This window comes from Pelodiscus sinensis, chromosome 4 (genome assembly GCF_049634645.1).
Source record: "Pelodiscus sinensis isolate JC-2024 chromosome 4, ASM4963464v1, whole genome shotgun sequence".
NCBI classification, from domain to species: domain Eukaryota; kingdom Metazoa; phylum Chordata; order Testudines; family Trionychidae; genus Pelodiscus; species Pelodiscus sinensis.
The window spans coordinates 31,991,181-32,007,927 of NC_134714.1; the positions used below are offsets into that span (position 1 = coordinate 31,991,181).

Below are 16,747 nucleotides of genomic sequence, written 5' to 3' on the forward strand. Positions count from 1 at the left end.
ACATTTCATTTGTATGTCATCTAATTTTATTTTGCTTGTGTTTTTTTAAGATAATAATGACCAATATACAAAACAGAAGCCCCAAACCCGGGTCTACTGTGCATGAACAGGAACTGGGATTTTTCCTAGAAACAGGACTCCAAAGAGCACATGTCTTGTATTTCAAAAATGGGTAAGATTTAAATGTAACGGTATGTGTGTTTTTTATCTTGACCATATTGTCAAAGTCAGGAAATGAAGCTGATAAGCATTTTCCTTTACATTGTGTTACTGTAATAGAGAGATTTTAGTTGAAGATATTAATATTGCTATCCAGATACTACATATTTTAAATTGCATTTAATTTTTTCTTCAGAGCATATGTATAGAATAAAATGAAATAGGGACTACTAAATAGAATTAACACAATGTTTTCTTGCAGCTCTTTTTAACTGTGCAAGAATTTTAAATACCTAACTTAGGAATATGTGACATGTTTGTATTTTGTTTTCGATATTTAATCATGCAGACTACAAAAAAAAGAACTAGAAAACAAATTGAAACATTTGATTTCTTAATTTTTTTTCCAAATCTCTTCAGTTATCACTTATTTTAACATTATGCTGCAGGATAAATGTGCACGAAGATCAACAGTATGTATATATATAAAATCTCAGTTGTGCCAACTTTTAGAGCCTTTTAGACTGTGCATGAGAAATCATTCATAATTTTTAAAGTAAAAATTATACTGAGTATAGGTATACAAATAAATCTCAATTACAGAACCTGAACAAAGGAATTCATTTTTCAAGCTCTGGAAAACTTGGCACACTAGGTTTAAAGTACATTTCTGATATTTGTTATTGATTTAATACTCATTTTAGACTCTATAGAGTGGTTTGCTGGTTTTTGTTTTTTTGCGAGAAAATGCTGGGAAAATCCTGACTATAACTGGCACAACTCCCATTGACTTTGGCAAGCCCCAAATTTCACTTTTCTTTCAAATCAAAATAAATAACTAAAATGGATATAATCATTCAGTGTCTGTAAAGAAAGTGAGATTTTGATCTAATTTAAATAATGAGGATTAATGATGAGATTAAAGTTTTTATTTTGCCCTTGTCCCAGGATTGCAGGCTCTTTTTCTGCTATATCTTTTTTTTTTTAATTCGGCCTAACACCGAAAACTGAATTGTTAACTTTAAATAGTGAACCGTGTTTTATTTTGCGGCGGCAGGGCCAGCACAATGGGGAGTGTAGCCCTGCCCATCTGGAGGCAGCGGGAGCTGGGAGCACAGCCATGGCCAGTGGGGGCTAGGAGGACAGAGCTGCCAGCCCTGGCCGGGCTGGTATAGCAGGGAGCATAGCTATGCCCAAGCCAGAGGCAGCAGTTCTGGTGCCTGGGAGTGCAGCTTGAACTGGAGCTTGGGAGTGTACCCCGGGCTAGGAGTGTACCCCGGGTGACAGTGCAGCCCTGGCTATGATCAGTGTGCTGAGGAGTGCAGCCCAGAGTGGGAAGTGCAGCCTTGGCAGGGCTGGGCTGCAGTGAGGCTGTGGCAGGGAGCAGAGCCAAGAGTAACGAGGGGAGTCTTAAGCTCCCTGGTCTAGCATACTCTGTCGTTTGGAACTGTACAGGTCCCAAGGTTGCAGAACCGGAGTGGTTCCATCTGTATTTTAATGTTAGGGTTATAAGAGCATTGATGATAAGCAATTAGGAAAATTGGATGAATGTGCTTGTTTATCTTACAACCATGCTTTGTTACATAGAAAACTATAGATTACATCAGGGCTCAAACTGAAAAGGGCTGAGAGTCTTCAAAATTTGAGTGTTGTTTTCTTTGTTTTTGTTTTGTCTTTGCATGTTGGCTTGGGCGAGAGTATGCTGATGTTGCAGTGGAGTGAGATTCCTTGCCTGCTGTTTCTTTATGAAACAGAGGTAATTTATGAAATTGAATGGAAGCTTTAAATGTCAGTTGCTGTCACTATATTCTAATCTGACATTGCTTCTGAGTTAGTTCAATTAACATGTTATCAGACTCATCAGATTCACTTACAATTCTGAATAAATAGATATGCATAGTATTTTTTCCATATAAATTCTTCAAGGAGTGTCCCTGTGGGTGCTCCACCTTAGGTGTTTTGGTGCCACAGCGCACCTGGCCAGAAGATTTTTGATAACAGTGGCTTTGACAGCTAATTCGCACAAGCGCAGACGTGCCACAGCACTAGGCAACTAATGCGTATGTGCGAGATGCGATCCCTTCAGTTCCTTCTCTGCCGCTGGCAGCATTGGTCAGAACCTGCAGTGCGCTTTGCAGTTCTCCTCAGAAAGACAACTAGCCTTATTCTTTTTTATTTCTCCTTCTTATCTTTTCTTATTTAGCTTTTTCTGTACTACTACAACACAAAACAACATATCGTCTGACGTCTCCCTCTGGGAGACAAGTGCAAACTCCGCACCTCTGGCGCCCCCTTAGAGACTGCCTATACTCTGAGGAGATTTTTTCTTTTTCCTCAGCTTTTTCTCCTCAGCCTTTTTCTTTTTTCATTTTTAGTGTATTTATTTATTTATTTTGAGCAGCATCTCCCAAGTGGGACTGCTGTTGTCTCAGTCAGGGGGCTTATCTATTGCCCTGAACCCTGTCCCCAGTCAGGGATTCTTTTAGTCACAGAACATTTCACTTTTGTTTTCACTGCCATCAGTTAAAATTAAGACATTGGATCAGCCGAGCGCGAGGGTTCTACAGTCTGATCAGACCCCTCTCGAACGCTCTCACAGACCAGCATCTGACCCTGATCATCCTTCATCCCCGCTACCATTGTCACCAGCAGCAATGTCTGATAAGGCAGTACCAATTGCCACAGCTGCTAGCTCTACTCCTTCTAAACAGAAGAGAGCAGCGAACAGGGAATCCCCTTCACTTAAGAAAGGGTGATCCCTGAACTCTAAGCCAGATCCGTCCCTGTGGTGGTTCCGGACAAGCACTTACCAGGGTAACATTCTCCTACCGCGCCCTGAGGGTCTAAGGACCTGGCCAAGGTGCCTAAGCATTCTGACAAGCCTAAGCGTGACAAGTCAGAACAGCACAAAGATACAACTGTGTCATCAATCCCACCTGCATGTAGCAGTGTCAGCCGACGGTCAGGGCAGTGAGTCCCTTATTACCGGCTGAAGTTCTTTTAAATTGTGCTTGGTTCTGTTACAGCAACTGAAGGAGTCAGGTTAAAGCTTAAACAGTTACTATTTTATTGTTACAGGGTAAACTTAGTTGTTAAATGCTACTGCTGTGTTACAGATAACACAGACACTACAAAGGACAGGACAGAAATTACACTAATAAGTCACTTACAGGTACCATGAAACCCTTTTGGTTCTCTGAGCTCTTATTAAATGCATGCAAAATAGACACATAGCAGGTACATATTCTCACCCCTGCGTTCCAGACTTGGCGTGGCCAGCGTCTTTCTCTCAATCCCTCGGGAAGAAGTAGGGCGAGGTTGGGCGTCCCACAGACCTCGGGAGACAATCAATACCTGCCAGCAGGTATAGATGATTGGAGCTCAAATGGGGTGGGCTGCTGAACCTCTTTTATACCCCTTGGGTCATGTAGGCTTCTTCCTGGTCTCAAGTGGCCAATTAGGAAAAATGGCTTTGAACACCAAGTTTCCCACGAAGGGTGCAAAGCATAATTTACACCTGGGAAAATGCAGACAATGGGCACCTCTGGTATGTGATGGGCGAAGATTCCTCTCTGGGACAGTGCAGGCGTGTCAATTACTGGTACTAGCCATCAGGGTGACGGGAGGCCCCGGGTCATCAGCTAGCCCATTTACTGTCTGGTTTCTGTTTATGGTAGAGTCAGGGACAGCCAGCACACCTGCGTTCCCAGGGCATCAAAGGCTGACTGCCTTTCTCTTGCTCTCTGGGGGCGGGGAACAAGATGGGGTTTGTGTCTGGCTACAAGCAGTAATGGGCATAAGAGCAGCGCAGGCACTAGAGCACTGTTACTGCTCCCACCACCTGCACCTTCCCCTCTCAGGGCAAAATCAAAGCATTCACAGGCACGAGGCACTTTACCACCTGTGCCACCATTTTGCTATTACAAGGATGACTCCATGTTTTCCTCAGTGCCCCTGTAAGGCTTTGGGAGGGGCGCCTCCCCTTTGGGGTCAGTGGGTGGCCACTCCAAACCACTATACCCTGGGGGGCTTTAGTGGTGTCAAACAACCCACCTGGAGTCCACACCCTTACCTCAGGACAAGCTGACCAAGCAAGCAATAATAAATGGGGTCTGGGTTTGAGGCAGGCCAGTAAACTAACAGTCTGAAGCCCGGCCTTAGTTCAGGGCAGGGCAGCAAAGCCCACAGTTCTAAAAGTCCCTGCCAGGGTTCAGGGCAGACGTCAGGCAAACAGTTTATAAGCCCAGCCTTTGGTCAGGGTGGGGAGTCAGGCAAGCAGTCTAGGAAGGCCCAGCCCTAGTTTAGGGCAGGGCAGTGAACAAACAGTTTGTACAATTTACACATTTGGGGGTCTCCTTGCTCAGGAGGGGTGCAGGCGGGTCGCCTGCAGTGGTGAAGAGGGGGAGATTGCCACCCGAGCTGTGGGTGGCGGCGGGGAGCAAGCCCACCCACTCCACTGCGCCCCGGCAGTACTGACTGCTGCTTGGTCAGCAGGGGTTCCAGCCCGAAACATGCTGACTCAGGCATTTAAGTGTCCGTGCTCTTCCCTGGGCCACTTCCCTTCACCCCCTCAGTGCGTACCTGGACATCCAGTAGGTCTCTCGGGGAGTCAAAGGAGTCCAGATCCGGTTGTCAGTCCTCAGTGTCTTGCAGAGTCTCCAGGAAGCTTGATGAGGTCAGTAGTCCCTCCTGGGTGTCGTTCAGTAGGGAGCCCAGCGGTCCAAGCCAGTTCTCCACCTCTCTTGGGCCTAGCTCTTCTCCTGGATGCACAGAGGAGGCTTCTGGCTCCTTCAGTGGCTGGCCGCTCACCAGCCACACTGGCAGGCCTTTTGTCTCTCTGACCCAGCCCCCTGGTTTCTGGCCAGGTAGATCATTATATAGGCAAGCAACACGGCAAGATTAGAAAGGCAAAGGCACAAAATGAGATCAAATTAGCTACAGGCATAAAGGGAAACAAGAAGACCTTTTATAAATACATTAGAAGCAAGAGGAAGACCAAGGACAGGGTAGGCCCACTGCTCAGTGAGGAGGGAGAAGCAGTAACAGGAAACTTGGAAATGGCGGAGATGCTCAATGACTTCTTTGTTTCGGTCTTCACCGAGAAGTCTGGAGGCGTGCCTAACGTAGTGAATACAAGCAGAGAGAGGGTAAGTTTAGAAGATAGGATACACAAAGAACAAGTTAAAAATCACTTAGGAAAGTTAGATGTCAGCAAGTCACCAGGTCCTGATGAAATGCATCCCAGGATACTCAAGGAGCTGATAGAGGAGGTATCTGAGCCTTTAGCTATGATCTTTGAAAAATCATGGAAGACGGGAGATTCCAGAAGACTGGAAAAGGGCAAATATTGTGCCCATCTATAAAAAGGGGAATAAGAACAACCCAGGAAACTACAGACCGGTCAGTTTAACGTCTGTCCCAGGGAAAATAATGGAGCAGGTAATTAAGGAAATCATATGCAAACACTTGGAAGGTAATAAAGTGATAGGGAATAGCCAGCATGGGTTTGTGAAGAACAAGTCATGTCAAACTAATCTGATAGCTTTCTTTGATAGGGTAACGAGCCTTGTGGATAAGGGAGAAGCGGTGGATGTCATATACCTAGACTTTAGTAAGGCATTTGATACGGTCTCGCATGATATTCTTATTGATAAACTAGGCAAGTATAACTTAGATAGGGCCACGATAAGGTGGGTGCATAATTGGCTGGATAACCGTAGTCAAAAAGTTGTTGTTAACGGTGCTAAATCCTGCTGGAAAGGGATAACAAGTGGAGTTCCACAAGGGTCTGTATTGGGACCCGTACTGTTCAATATCTTCATCAATGATGTAGATATTGGGATAGAGAGTGCGCTTATTAAGTTTGCAGATAATACCAAACTGGGTAGGGTTGCAACTTCTTTGGAGGATAGGGACATAATTCAAAATGACCTTAGCAAGTTAGAGAAATGGTCAGAGGTAAACAGGATGAAGTTTAATAAAGAGAAATGCAAAGTGCTCCACTTAGGAAGGAACAGTCAGTTCCATACATACAAGATGGGAAGCGACTGTCTAGGAAGGAGCATGGCAGAAAGGGATCTAGGGGTCATAGTGGACCACAAGTTGAATATGAGTCAACAGTGTGATGCTGTTGCAAAAAAAGCAAATATGATTCTAGGTTGTATCAACAGGTGTGTTGTAAGCAAAACTCATGAAGTCATTCTGCCGCTCTACTCTGCACTAGTTAGGCCTCAGCTGGAGTACTGTGTCCAGTTCTGGGCACCACGTTTCAAGAAAGATGTGGAGAAATTGGAAAGGGTACAGAGAAGAGCGACAAGAATGATTAAAGGTCTAGAGAACATGACCTATGAAGCAAGGCTTCATGAACTGGGCTTGTTTAGTTTGGAAAAAAGAAGATTAAGGGGGGACATGATAGCGGTTTTCAAATATCTAAAAAGGTCTCACAAGGAGGAAGGAGAAAATTTGTTCCTCTTGGTTTCTGAGGACAGGACAAGGAGTAATGGGCTTAAAGTGCAGCAAGGGAGGTTTAGATTGGACATTAGGAAAAAATTCCTAACTGTCAGGGTGGTCAAATATTGGAATAAATTGCCAAGGGAGGTGGTGGAATCTCCCTCTCTGGAGATATTTAAGAACAGGTTAGATAGACATCTGTCAGGGATGGTGTAGACAGAGCTTGGTCCTGCCTTGAGGGCGGGGGGCTGGACTCGATGACCTCTCGAGGTCCCTTCCAGTCCTATGATTCTATGATTAGGGCCAGGTGCAGCCCACCAGCGCTCTGGGAGGGGCGCCTCCCCTTTGTTATGCTTAAACAAAGCATGCAAGATCTTTTATAGGGGAAAAGGCAGTACACCACACTTACTGAGAATATAACAGTAGCATATGCTTTTCAGTCTCACACACACACACAAACACCATACACACAGTCCCGCCAGACGATGTTATAGTTACCAGTCCAGAGTCTGGATCAATCTAGTGGCCAGCCAGATCTATCACAGAGGGGGAATTGGGCTCTGTGGGTTGCAATCCAATGCTCTCCTGGAGTTGGTGGCAAGACAAACCCAAAGTTCCATGGTTAGGCACCCTGCTTTTATAATCCTCCTTCCTCTGTTGAAGTGTATGGATTTCGCTGTGTCCAGTGTGTTATCTTATGATGTTAACATTACAAACATCTCCGAGAGGCTCATCCTGTAATCAATTATCTTTTAGGGGTGCTGGTTTCACTTTAGAGTTGTCAATCTGCCAATCTTTGACCATAGGTATGCACTGATGGGTCTTCTGACACCTGTTAGTCTGTCTTTACCCGCATCACCCCTCCTTTCTTGGCCATCTGGCTCTGAGGATGACCTTCATACCTTATCTTGACACACACATAACACTTTCACACATAAACAATCTTTAGAAGGACCTTCAAAGAAAAGCATAAACAACAGCATTTTATATTGAGCAGAGCAAAAGACATTGTAAATTAAGCCTTAACCAAAACAATTCACATTGAGACTCGGGCCTTCAGCATTCCTGTAATCTCATTGACAGACACAATATGAGATTCTGTCTCTCACTTACTAAACCTTAGAACAAAGAAATATATATTTAACTAAAGGGCTTAATTGGTAAAAATGTTAAATGTGTCACATTACATTACTACATTATATTAAACCTAAAATACAAATATAAAAAGATATAAAACTCTTACTTCAACATCTTCGGGGTCAGTGGGTGGCCACTCCAACCCACTACAGCCCCCTATTCCTCTATTTGGCACTGATTCCTCCCCCCACTCTGAGGAGTTTTCCATATCCCTGCCAGACACAGCTATAGCTTTGTTCTCTGGTGAGGAGAATCAGGCTTGCATAATGACTGCAACCCCTCCCAGACATTCTACTCCAAGGTGAAAACTCCCTCGTGCAGATTTGGCTAAGATCCCAGCACCGAAGGACAAGCCAATTATGGAACTACCCCACAGCCCAGTGGAACACACTCATGCACTGGACCACAGGCATGGATCTCCCTCTTCACAGCTGAAGGCCCCAGGACTGCATCCTCAGTCTCTGTTCAGAGGGCCCAGTTCTTCTTCAAGTGTTTGTTCATGTTCATTCCTAGCAAGTGTGTGCATGCACAATAGCAGGAAGATTTTCCCCCATCAGTCTGGGCATCCCCTGGAGTGATGCTGAAATGGCACCCAATATAGGGCCCTGCCAACCCATCTGCGGATATCTGCAGGTTTGCAGGGCTCTATGTTTGTGTGTTACATCTCTGTAGAAAGAATTTCTGAAAATGCTTGTTATAGATGCCGTCCCAGACAGCTTTTGCGCTGGTGTCCTTGTCATAGATCCACAGGATCAGCACTATGATTCAGCTTTTAAAGAAGTACTCTTTCAGTGTGCCAGACCCCCAAAGAGTCCCACTCTTCAATCTATAGTTCTAGTTGAAGAAGGCCTCTGAGATTGGTTAAAATTGGTGGCATTTGCCATTGTGTAACTGAAAAAATGTCAGTTCATTCACATTAGAGGGTTTTTTTTAAAAACGAGGAAAGTAATTAGCACGTGGGCTGACTAAATGGTGGTCCAGATTGCCTCATGATAAGATTAGAAACTGTTGAATTACTAAAACTCTCTAGTCAGTTTGCCATGGAAACAGTTCAGTATGTGTATGTAATGTCACTCAAGAGTTTGTAACAAAGGACTGAAATTTTGGGAAAATAAAAGATTAATTAGAAGCCAAGAGCTATAAAAAAGGCACAGCTAAATGGCCTTGCTCATCTTACTATATATGGTATTGCTCAATTATCCTGCAATATAATAAGCAATTTAATAAGCTATATCAAAATAAATTCCATTTTCTACTCTTTAAAATTAAAACATTTTAAATTCCTATTCCAAAATATGTATACAAACTGGAAAGGATGCCATAGCAGTCAAGACATTACCTATGGAATAAATGAATGTTCTGGAGTCATGGGTTTAAATCCCAACAGTTAACTATCAGTTCTTAATTCTTCTAAATTAGATATAGTAAATCCCATGCATACGGCTATCTGTTGGTCTTGCCTTTTCCTCTTGATCATTAAAGTTAATGTAGTATTTTAGTATTTTTATCCTATTTATGAAGAAGAGATGTTTGAAATGGAAACTTTTAGGATTTAACTTGAGTCCTGATGCTTAATGGTGAGGTAGCCATTGTTTAGTTTAGACTTAAATTTAATGCTCTCAGACTCCCACCATTTCCTTTCAGGGATACTATTCCTAAGATCTGGCTACATTAAGGAGTATTTCCCAATATCTAATGACATATTTTTTTCTTTTCTCATTTGTAATAATTACTTCTCTTTCTGTCTCTGATGATCACTCAAAACAGTTCCTCTCCCACTCTGATGCTTACATTCTTTATATAGTTGTAAATATTTCTCATCTCTTCTCTTTCCTATCTAACTGTTGTTCAGCCTAGACACACAATTTTAGGTTTTTTTAAGCTTTCTTCAATGTTAGTCTCTCTGGCCCCTTAATAATTTTCCTTTTTTTCAGCATACATACACTCTTTATTGTATTGATCTCCTAAAGACTGAACTTGTCTTTAGTCTTGTCAGATTTCACAAAATTCATGGAAGCATAGTAGAACTGGAAGGGACTTCGAAAGGTCATCTGCTCTAGGTCATCTACCTAGACCAGTCATTTTCAAACTTCATTGCGCTGTAACCCTAATCTGACAACAAACATTCCTACATGACTTCAGGAAGATTGACCGAAGCAGGGGAGCCAAAGCTGAAGCCCAAGGACTTCAGCCCCAGGCAGAGGACCTGTATCATGAGCCCCACCAAGTAGGGTGGAAGCCTTCAGACTTTGGGTACGTCTAGACTACATGCCTCTGTTGCCAGAGGCATGTAGATTAGGCTACCAGACATAGTAAAATGAAGCGGCGATTTAAATAATCGCCGCTTCATTTAAATTTACATGGCTGCCGCGCTGAGCCGACAAACAGCTAATCAGCTGTTTGTCGGCTCAGCGCGATAGTCTGGACGCGCGGGTGTCGACATCAAAGGTATTTGTCGACCACCCAGGTAAGCCTCCTGGGATGAGGTTTACCTGGGTGGTAGACAAATACCTTTGATGTCACCACCTGCGCGTCCAGACTACAGCACTGAGCCGACAAACAGCTGATCAGCTGTTTGTCGGCTCAGCGCGGCAGCCATGTAAATTTAAATGAAGCGGCGATTATTTAAATCACCGCTTCATTTTACTATGTCTGGTAGCCTAATCTACATGCCTCTGCCTCTAACCTTTCTTTAAAAGCTCCAATGATTGAGATTCCATAGCCTCTCTAGGCAATTTACTGCAGTGCTTAACTACCTTGACAAGACCATTTTCCTAATGTCCAACCCAAAAATCTCTCTTGACCCAATTTAAGTCCATTGCTTCTTGTCCTAATCTCAGTCATTAAGGAGAACGTTTTTTTTCCCTTCTTCCTTGTATCAATTTTTTATGTACTTAAAAGCTGTTATCAAGTCCCCTCTGTCTTCTCTTCTCCAGACTAAGCAAACCATTTCTCTCAGGAGTCATGTTTTCTATACATTTAATCATTTTTGTTCCTCTTCTCTAGACTTTTTCCCAATTACCAGAAGTATGATGTCCAGAACTGGATATGGTACTCTGGTTGGCACAGCGTAGAATATAAGAATTACTTCTTGTGGCTTGCTTATAGCAATTGTGCTAATACATCCCAGATAATCACTTTTAACAGTGCTACAGTGTTGACTTATATTTAGAGCATAATCCACTATGACCCACAGATCTCTCTTTCTGCAGTAGTACAGGCAGTCCCCGGGTTACGTACAAGATAGGGACTGTAGGTTTGTTCTTAAGTTGAATTTGTATGTAAGTCGGAACTGGTACATATTGTAGGGGAAACTCTAGCCAAACATTTTTTTTAGTTTTGGATAGCATAGGGAAAGGTTAACTCCCCTCTAATGTTTGTTTTGCTGTCTGTTCCCCTGTTCAGAAGATTTCACATCTATTTCTGTCCCTGTGACAAACTCAGGACTAAAGGAGTAACTCATCAAATACCAAACAGCTCTGCACCATGCTTTGAGCTAATAGCTTTATTTCCACACACCACCCAGGGTTCTAGGAGGAGGGTCCTTTTTTTGCTAACACAATGAGGCCAGCACTTTGTTTGTTTTGGTGGAGTCTTTGTTTGCCCAGGGAGCCCAGCATGTATAGGGGGAGGAGGGGCGGAGAGGCTGCTTTTGTCTGCTGTTCGGCAGCCTATTGCTCAGGGGAGGGGGCAGCCTGTTGCTGGCAGAGGGGGAGGGGGGAGGCGTGCAGGATGCGAGGCCACGGGGGGGGGGGGGGGGGGGGGGCAGCGGGCATGGGGAGGCACTTTTCCTCTGCCTGGCAGCTCTGCGGGATCCCTGTCCCTGTGGCCAGCTGCTGCAGGCAGAGGCCAGTTGGAGCCGGCCGAAGAGCAGGAGGAGGTGGATTCTAGGACCCAGGTGAGCGAGCCCCGGGGACTCTGCTGCGCTCCGGGAGCCCGGCATGTATAGAGGGGAGGAGGGGCAGAGAGGCTGCTTTTGTCTGCTGTTCGGCAGCCTGTTGCTGGCAGGGGGGTCGGGGGGGGGGCAGCGGGCATGGGGAGGCACTTTTCCTCTGCCCGGCAGCTCTGCGGGACCCCAGTCGGAGCCGGCCCGAGGAGAAGGAGGATCCTAGGACCCAGGTGAGCGAGCCCCGGGAATGCTGCTGCGCATGTGCGGGAGTTGCCTCACCCCGTTCGTATCTAGGGATCCGACGTAAGTCGGATCCACGTAAGTCGGGGACTGCCTGTACTTCCTAGGGAGTCATTACTCACACTTGCCATAAATAAAGACATTGTTGAAACCTTTTGTGTTGGACATAATATTTCACTTTATTTAAAAATGAAGCCTGGCCAACAAGTCCCCAATTGGGGCCCAGCCTCCACTTGGCTGCAGCATCAAAACACTCCCACACATCCCCCACACATCCAAACTCTGAGCTCATCATCCACATGAACTCCCTGCCCTGAGCCCCTCATGCCCCCAAGTCTCTAGACTCCTACACCCCAACATCCCCAGTTCCATGCCATAACACTCCTGCACCTCCACACATCCCAACCTTGTACCCTGAGTCCATCCTGCACCCCTGCATCCCCAGTTCCCTGGCATAAGATTGACAGAAGACAGCCTGAATGTATGCATGAAGCTGGATTTGACCAGTTAAGATGTAAACTTCAACGAAATGTGTGAAAAGATGCAGCAGCAGAAGTCCCATTAAATAAAGTCTGTGAGTATAAGGTTTCATTTATACTATTATTAATCATTGTCAACTATCAATAATATTAAGTTATGTATTTTTACTCATGAAAATGGTCGGTCTTATACTGCTCTTTGGTGACCACTTGTTCTGAATTTTGAAGTAGTTTGGCTCTTTGGCTTGAAAAGGTTGCTGACTCATGATCTAAACAACCAATAGCTACGATAGAACCGCAGAGTTGTGAGCACTGGAGTTACAAACTGACCCATGAACCATAAATATCAAATGGAACTGAAAGTAAGCAATCAAATAGCAGCAGAGATTACAAAAAATGGAGATGCACTACAGTCTTACGTTATCAAAAGAAAAGTTTAAAAAATAATTGACAAAGTAATGAAACTGTTCCTAAGATTGTTTCATTTAAATTAAGATGGTTAAAAGTACAGGTTGAATCTCCGAAATCCATGACTCTCTGGTCTGGCCACATCCATGGTCCAACAGGACCATGGATGTTGATGGATCAGAGAGCTCTGGGGCCTCAGAGTGCAAGCTCCCACCCCAGGGAGCTGGGGCAGTAGTGAGACGGGCAAGCCCCATCCTCAGGGAGCTATAGTAGGGTAGGGCAGCAACAGGACCAGCGAGTCCTCTTCCTGAGAAGCCCCAGCCAGGCCGGGCAGCAGCAGGGCAGCCAGTGGCAAAAGTGGGGCAGCCAGCAAGCCCCATCCCGGGGATCCCTGGTGGAGCATGGCAGAAGCAGGACCGCCGGCAAGTCCTGTCCCCAGGGATTCCCAGTTGGCTGGGGGAGAAGCAGGGCTACTACAGCTGGGGAGCCTGCACAGGTCAGAGCCCAAGTCCAAGCCCTGAAGACTGGAGCCCAGTGGCAGTGGGGCCATAGCAGAGCCAGACACAACAAGGGAGACCAGTGGCCGGGACCTCCCCTGATCCAGCAAATGTCCTCCTTCGGAACAGGAGAGATCCTAAGGGTGCTGAACAAGGGAGGTCCAACCTGTAGTGGTTTTTCTTCTGCATTGTAAAGTTTCAGAGTTGTATTAAGCCAGTGTTGAGTGGTAAACCTTTGAAAGAACATTCAAGACATGTTTTCAGAGTGGGAACATTTCAGAATTATGAATTACTTCCATTCCTGAGGTGTTTGTAACTGTGAGATTCTACAGTACACTCTAGGAATGGTTTTACAATACCACAGCTCCCACATAATAACTCCGTCCAGGTTATATTTCCCTAGTTTGTTTGAGACAGTCATGCAAGACTGTATCAAAAGCCTTGGTAAAGTCAAGATATATCACCTCTACAATCCCCTGTACCTCCCCTCCCTGAAATACAAAACTTGTTATCCTGTCACACATTTGTTTGTTAGTACTGTGTTCTATTTAGAAACTCCTGCTTTATTTAGGTGAAATTGATATATTCGTATAATGCTAAGAATTTGATGGTTTTTTACTTTTTACAGTCGTGCACAGAGTATCTTTTGATTTCTTAATTTTTAGTTTTGTTTTGTGAACAGTTGAGGAATACTGCTTGTGGTTTTCAGAGGGGCTAATGATTGGTCCGCACACTAACTTGCATTGTCCACACAGAGATCTGAACCAAAATAACTAACATTGCATGTGTCTTTTGCTGTCTTGATGCAAGTTTTTGCCTCGATGAGCCCTCAGGGAGTTAGCTACCAATTCTCTAAGTTTCAGTGGGAGTCAGGAGCCTAATATTTTTAAGAGCATTTGAAAATTTCTGTCGTCGTTCTCCATCGCCAGTTCCAATCCAGATGAAAGAGTTGAGCTTCCTTTATCTAGCAACTTGAAGACCGAAAACAAAATTTGGGTTTATATTTTAAAAATTAGTCATGGACAACTGGAAAAGCCTAACTCTTGTCCTTCACCTAGCTAATATCAACATCAGGGTATGCAAGCACAGAACTGACTATTTGTACCATGCAGACCCCCAAATTGCCAATTCTTATATTACTGAGCATTTGTGTTGAGTGCATGATAAAAACTCATGTTACTGTTCAGTATATCGAATAGTTGAATGGAATTAGCTTTTATAAAGCACTTCATACTCACAGGATCTCAAAATTCTTTACAGACACTTTACAGATGTTATATTTCATAATTAAATTGCTGTTTACCACTGCAACTCTACATCAGCAAGGAGGGACTATTAAAATTAAGCAGCATCATATTGAGGTTGCTGTCAAAAGTAAGTGCCTGTTAAGGGGGGAGAGGGGGAATCTCTCCTTTGAGCACCCAGAAGAATAGGAAAAAATGTTAACAATATATATGAAATGTACTTTACTAAAAGTAGTGCATTGTGAAAATCTAGCATGTCAAAAGTTAAAGCTTTGCTTCACATTTTTTCTTCTCAAAGCATTTAGCGTAATTCTTGTTATTTTTCCCTTTGTATTTATAGTTTGTATAGGAAATGCTGTGCAAACTTAATTGTATTGCATTCCTGTGTTTGTATGCCATGAAACAATATTAAATGCTTTATGAAGCAAAGATTAGTTCTATATTTTTCTCAGTTTTCTCAAACAACCTTATTGTGTTTTCTGAAAGAGTGGAATCTGACTGTCTCTCACTCAATTCTACTCTTTGTTTTAGTGGTTAGCAAAGATGTAATAGCAGGTAATTTAATGAGGTCTCATGCTACTACTTCAAGATTCTTTTTAGAGAATATATTATAGAACACAATATATTTCATATATCAAGCTTTTATTAACAACATACACGAATAAAGTTCATTTTATGTTGTTTTATCTGTTTTGCAACACATTTGCTAATTCTCAAAATTAACTAATTAGCAATATGGTTTTCAGTTAGGCTATGTCTAGACTTTCAAAAGAGGGATGTAAATTAGACATATCGAAATTGCAGATGAAGCCAGGATTTGAATTTCCCATGCTTCATTTGCATAATAACGTCACAGCATTTTTTTTCAAAACATGCTATTTCAAAAGTGAAACCACGGTCTAGATGTGGTTATTTCGAAAAGAAAAGCCTTTTTCGAAAGATAATGTAAACCTCATTTTTTGAGAAGTACAGGATCTTTCGAAAAAGGCTTTTCTTTTTTAAATAACTGCGTCTAGACCGCGGTTTCACTTCCAAAATAGTGTTTTTGAAAAAACGCTGTGATGTGATTATGCAAATGAAGTGTGGAAAATTCAAATCCCGGCTTCATTTGCAATTTCGATATGTCTAATTTACATCCCTCTTTTGAAAGAGGGATGTAGTTTAGACATACCCTTACTGTGGATTAGCTGAGATTCTGCTGTTTCCATATTTCATTGATTTGTTGTAATAAGTCAATCTTCCATAGGGTTATATGTTTTAGATCCCTTTTTGCTGCTGTCTTGACAGATTCATAGAGCAAAATTCGTAGGACTATGTTTTCATCTTGATTTGTAGATTAATTAATATTCCCTCAACAACAGCATATCTTTTGCATATGCTCATTTAGAGCAGAAGACTAGGAGTCTGCATTCTACTCCTGGCTCTGATAGTGACTTGATATGTGATCTAAGCAAAATTGTTTATTTTCTGATTTTCAGAGATGCTCAAGAGCTGCAGCTTCCTGCTAACCTTCTATGCCTCATTTTTCTCACATGTAAAATCAGTGTAGTAATCCCTATTTCACACAGGTGTTTTATGCATTAATATAAATATTGAACATTGGGACCATTGGGTGGTCAAAGTGAAAAGAATTATTTTTCTTAGAGGATATATTTACTGAACAAAAAACTGTGTAAACCATCTGTACCTTGTTACCTGCTTACCTAAAACTAAGTTCCATTAACATCTGATAAATTGATCATTTCTCATGTCATTGGTGTATGGTTTTATTAGATACTGATCCACTTTGAGTAGCTCTTCATAGTTTGAAGATATTAGGGATGATATTAGTGATATTAAAAAGTGTTTAATTTAGTAATCATGTAACCGCTGAAATTTTCAGCGGTTACACATGGGGGATAGATGGCTGTCTCCTGCCTCCCCACATGGCTGCCTCAGAGGCACACTGTTGCCTTTGTGCACCAACTTCCACCAGGCCCCCTACACTGCTGCCTGTGGAGCAGCAGTGTGGGAGGCAGATGGCTCTCTGGGAGCTGACACACACAGGGAAACAACTTTTAAGCTGGCTTTCCATGCATACCAGCTCCTGCCTTCCCCTCTTCCCCTGTATCAGAGGCAGCAGTGTAGGGGGCAGGCAGGAGCTGGTACGCACAGGAAGCCAGCTTAAAATATTTGTATCAGAGGCAGGCAGCTCCCTGCAAGCTGGTATGCATGGGGAGCCAGCTTCTAAGCCAGCACCCTTTA

The 16,747-nt window shown here is 43.4% G+C and overlaps 1 protein-coding gene across 5 annotated transcripts in view; it reads left to right on the top strand.

Moving 5' to 3' along the window:
- Positions 1-16,747, top strand: part of TTC7B (tetratricopeptide repeat domain 7B) — a 256,223-nt gene that overhangs the window by 47,249 nt on the left and 192,227 nt on the right. For all 5 annotated transcript variants that reach the window (XM_075926715.1, XM_075926716.1, XM_075926717.1 and 2 more), the window contains one exon: positions 51-172. In XM_075926715.1, the coding sequence (XP_075782830.1) occupies positions 51-172 (122 nt within the window). The remainder of the gene's footprint in view (positions 1-50; positions 173-16,747) is intronic.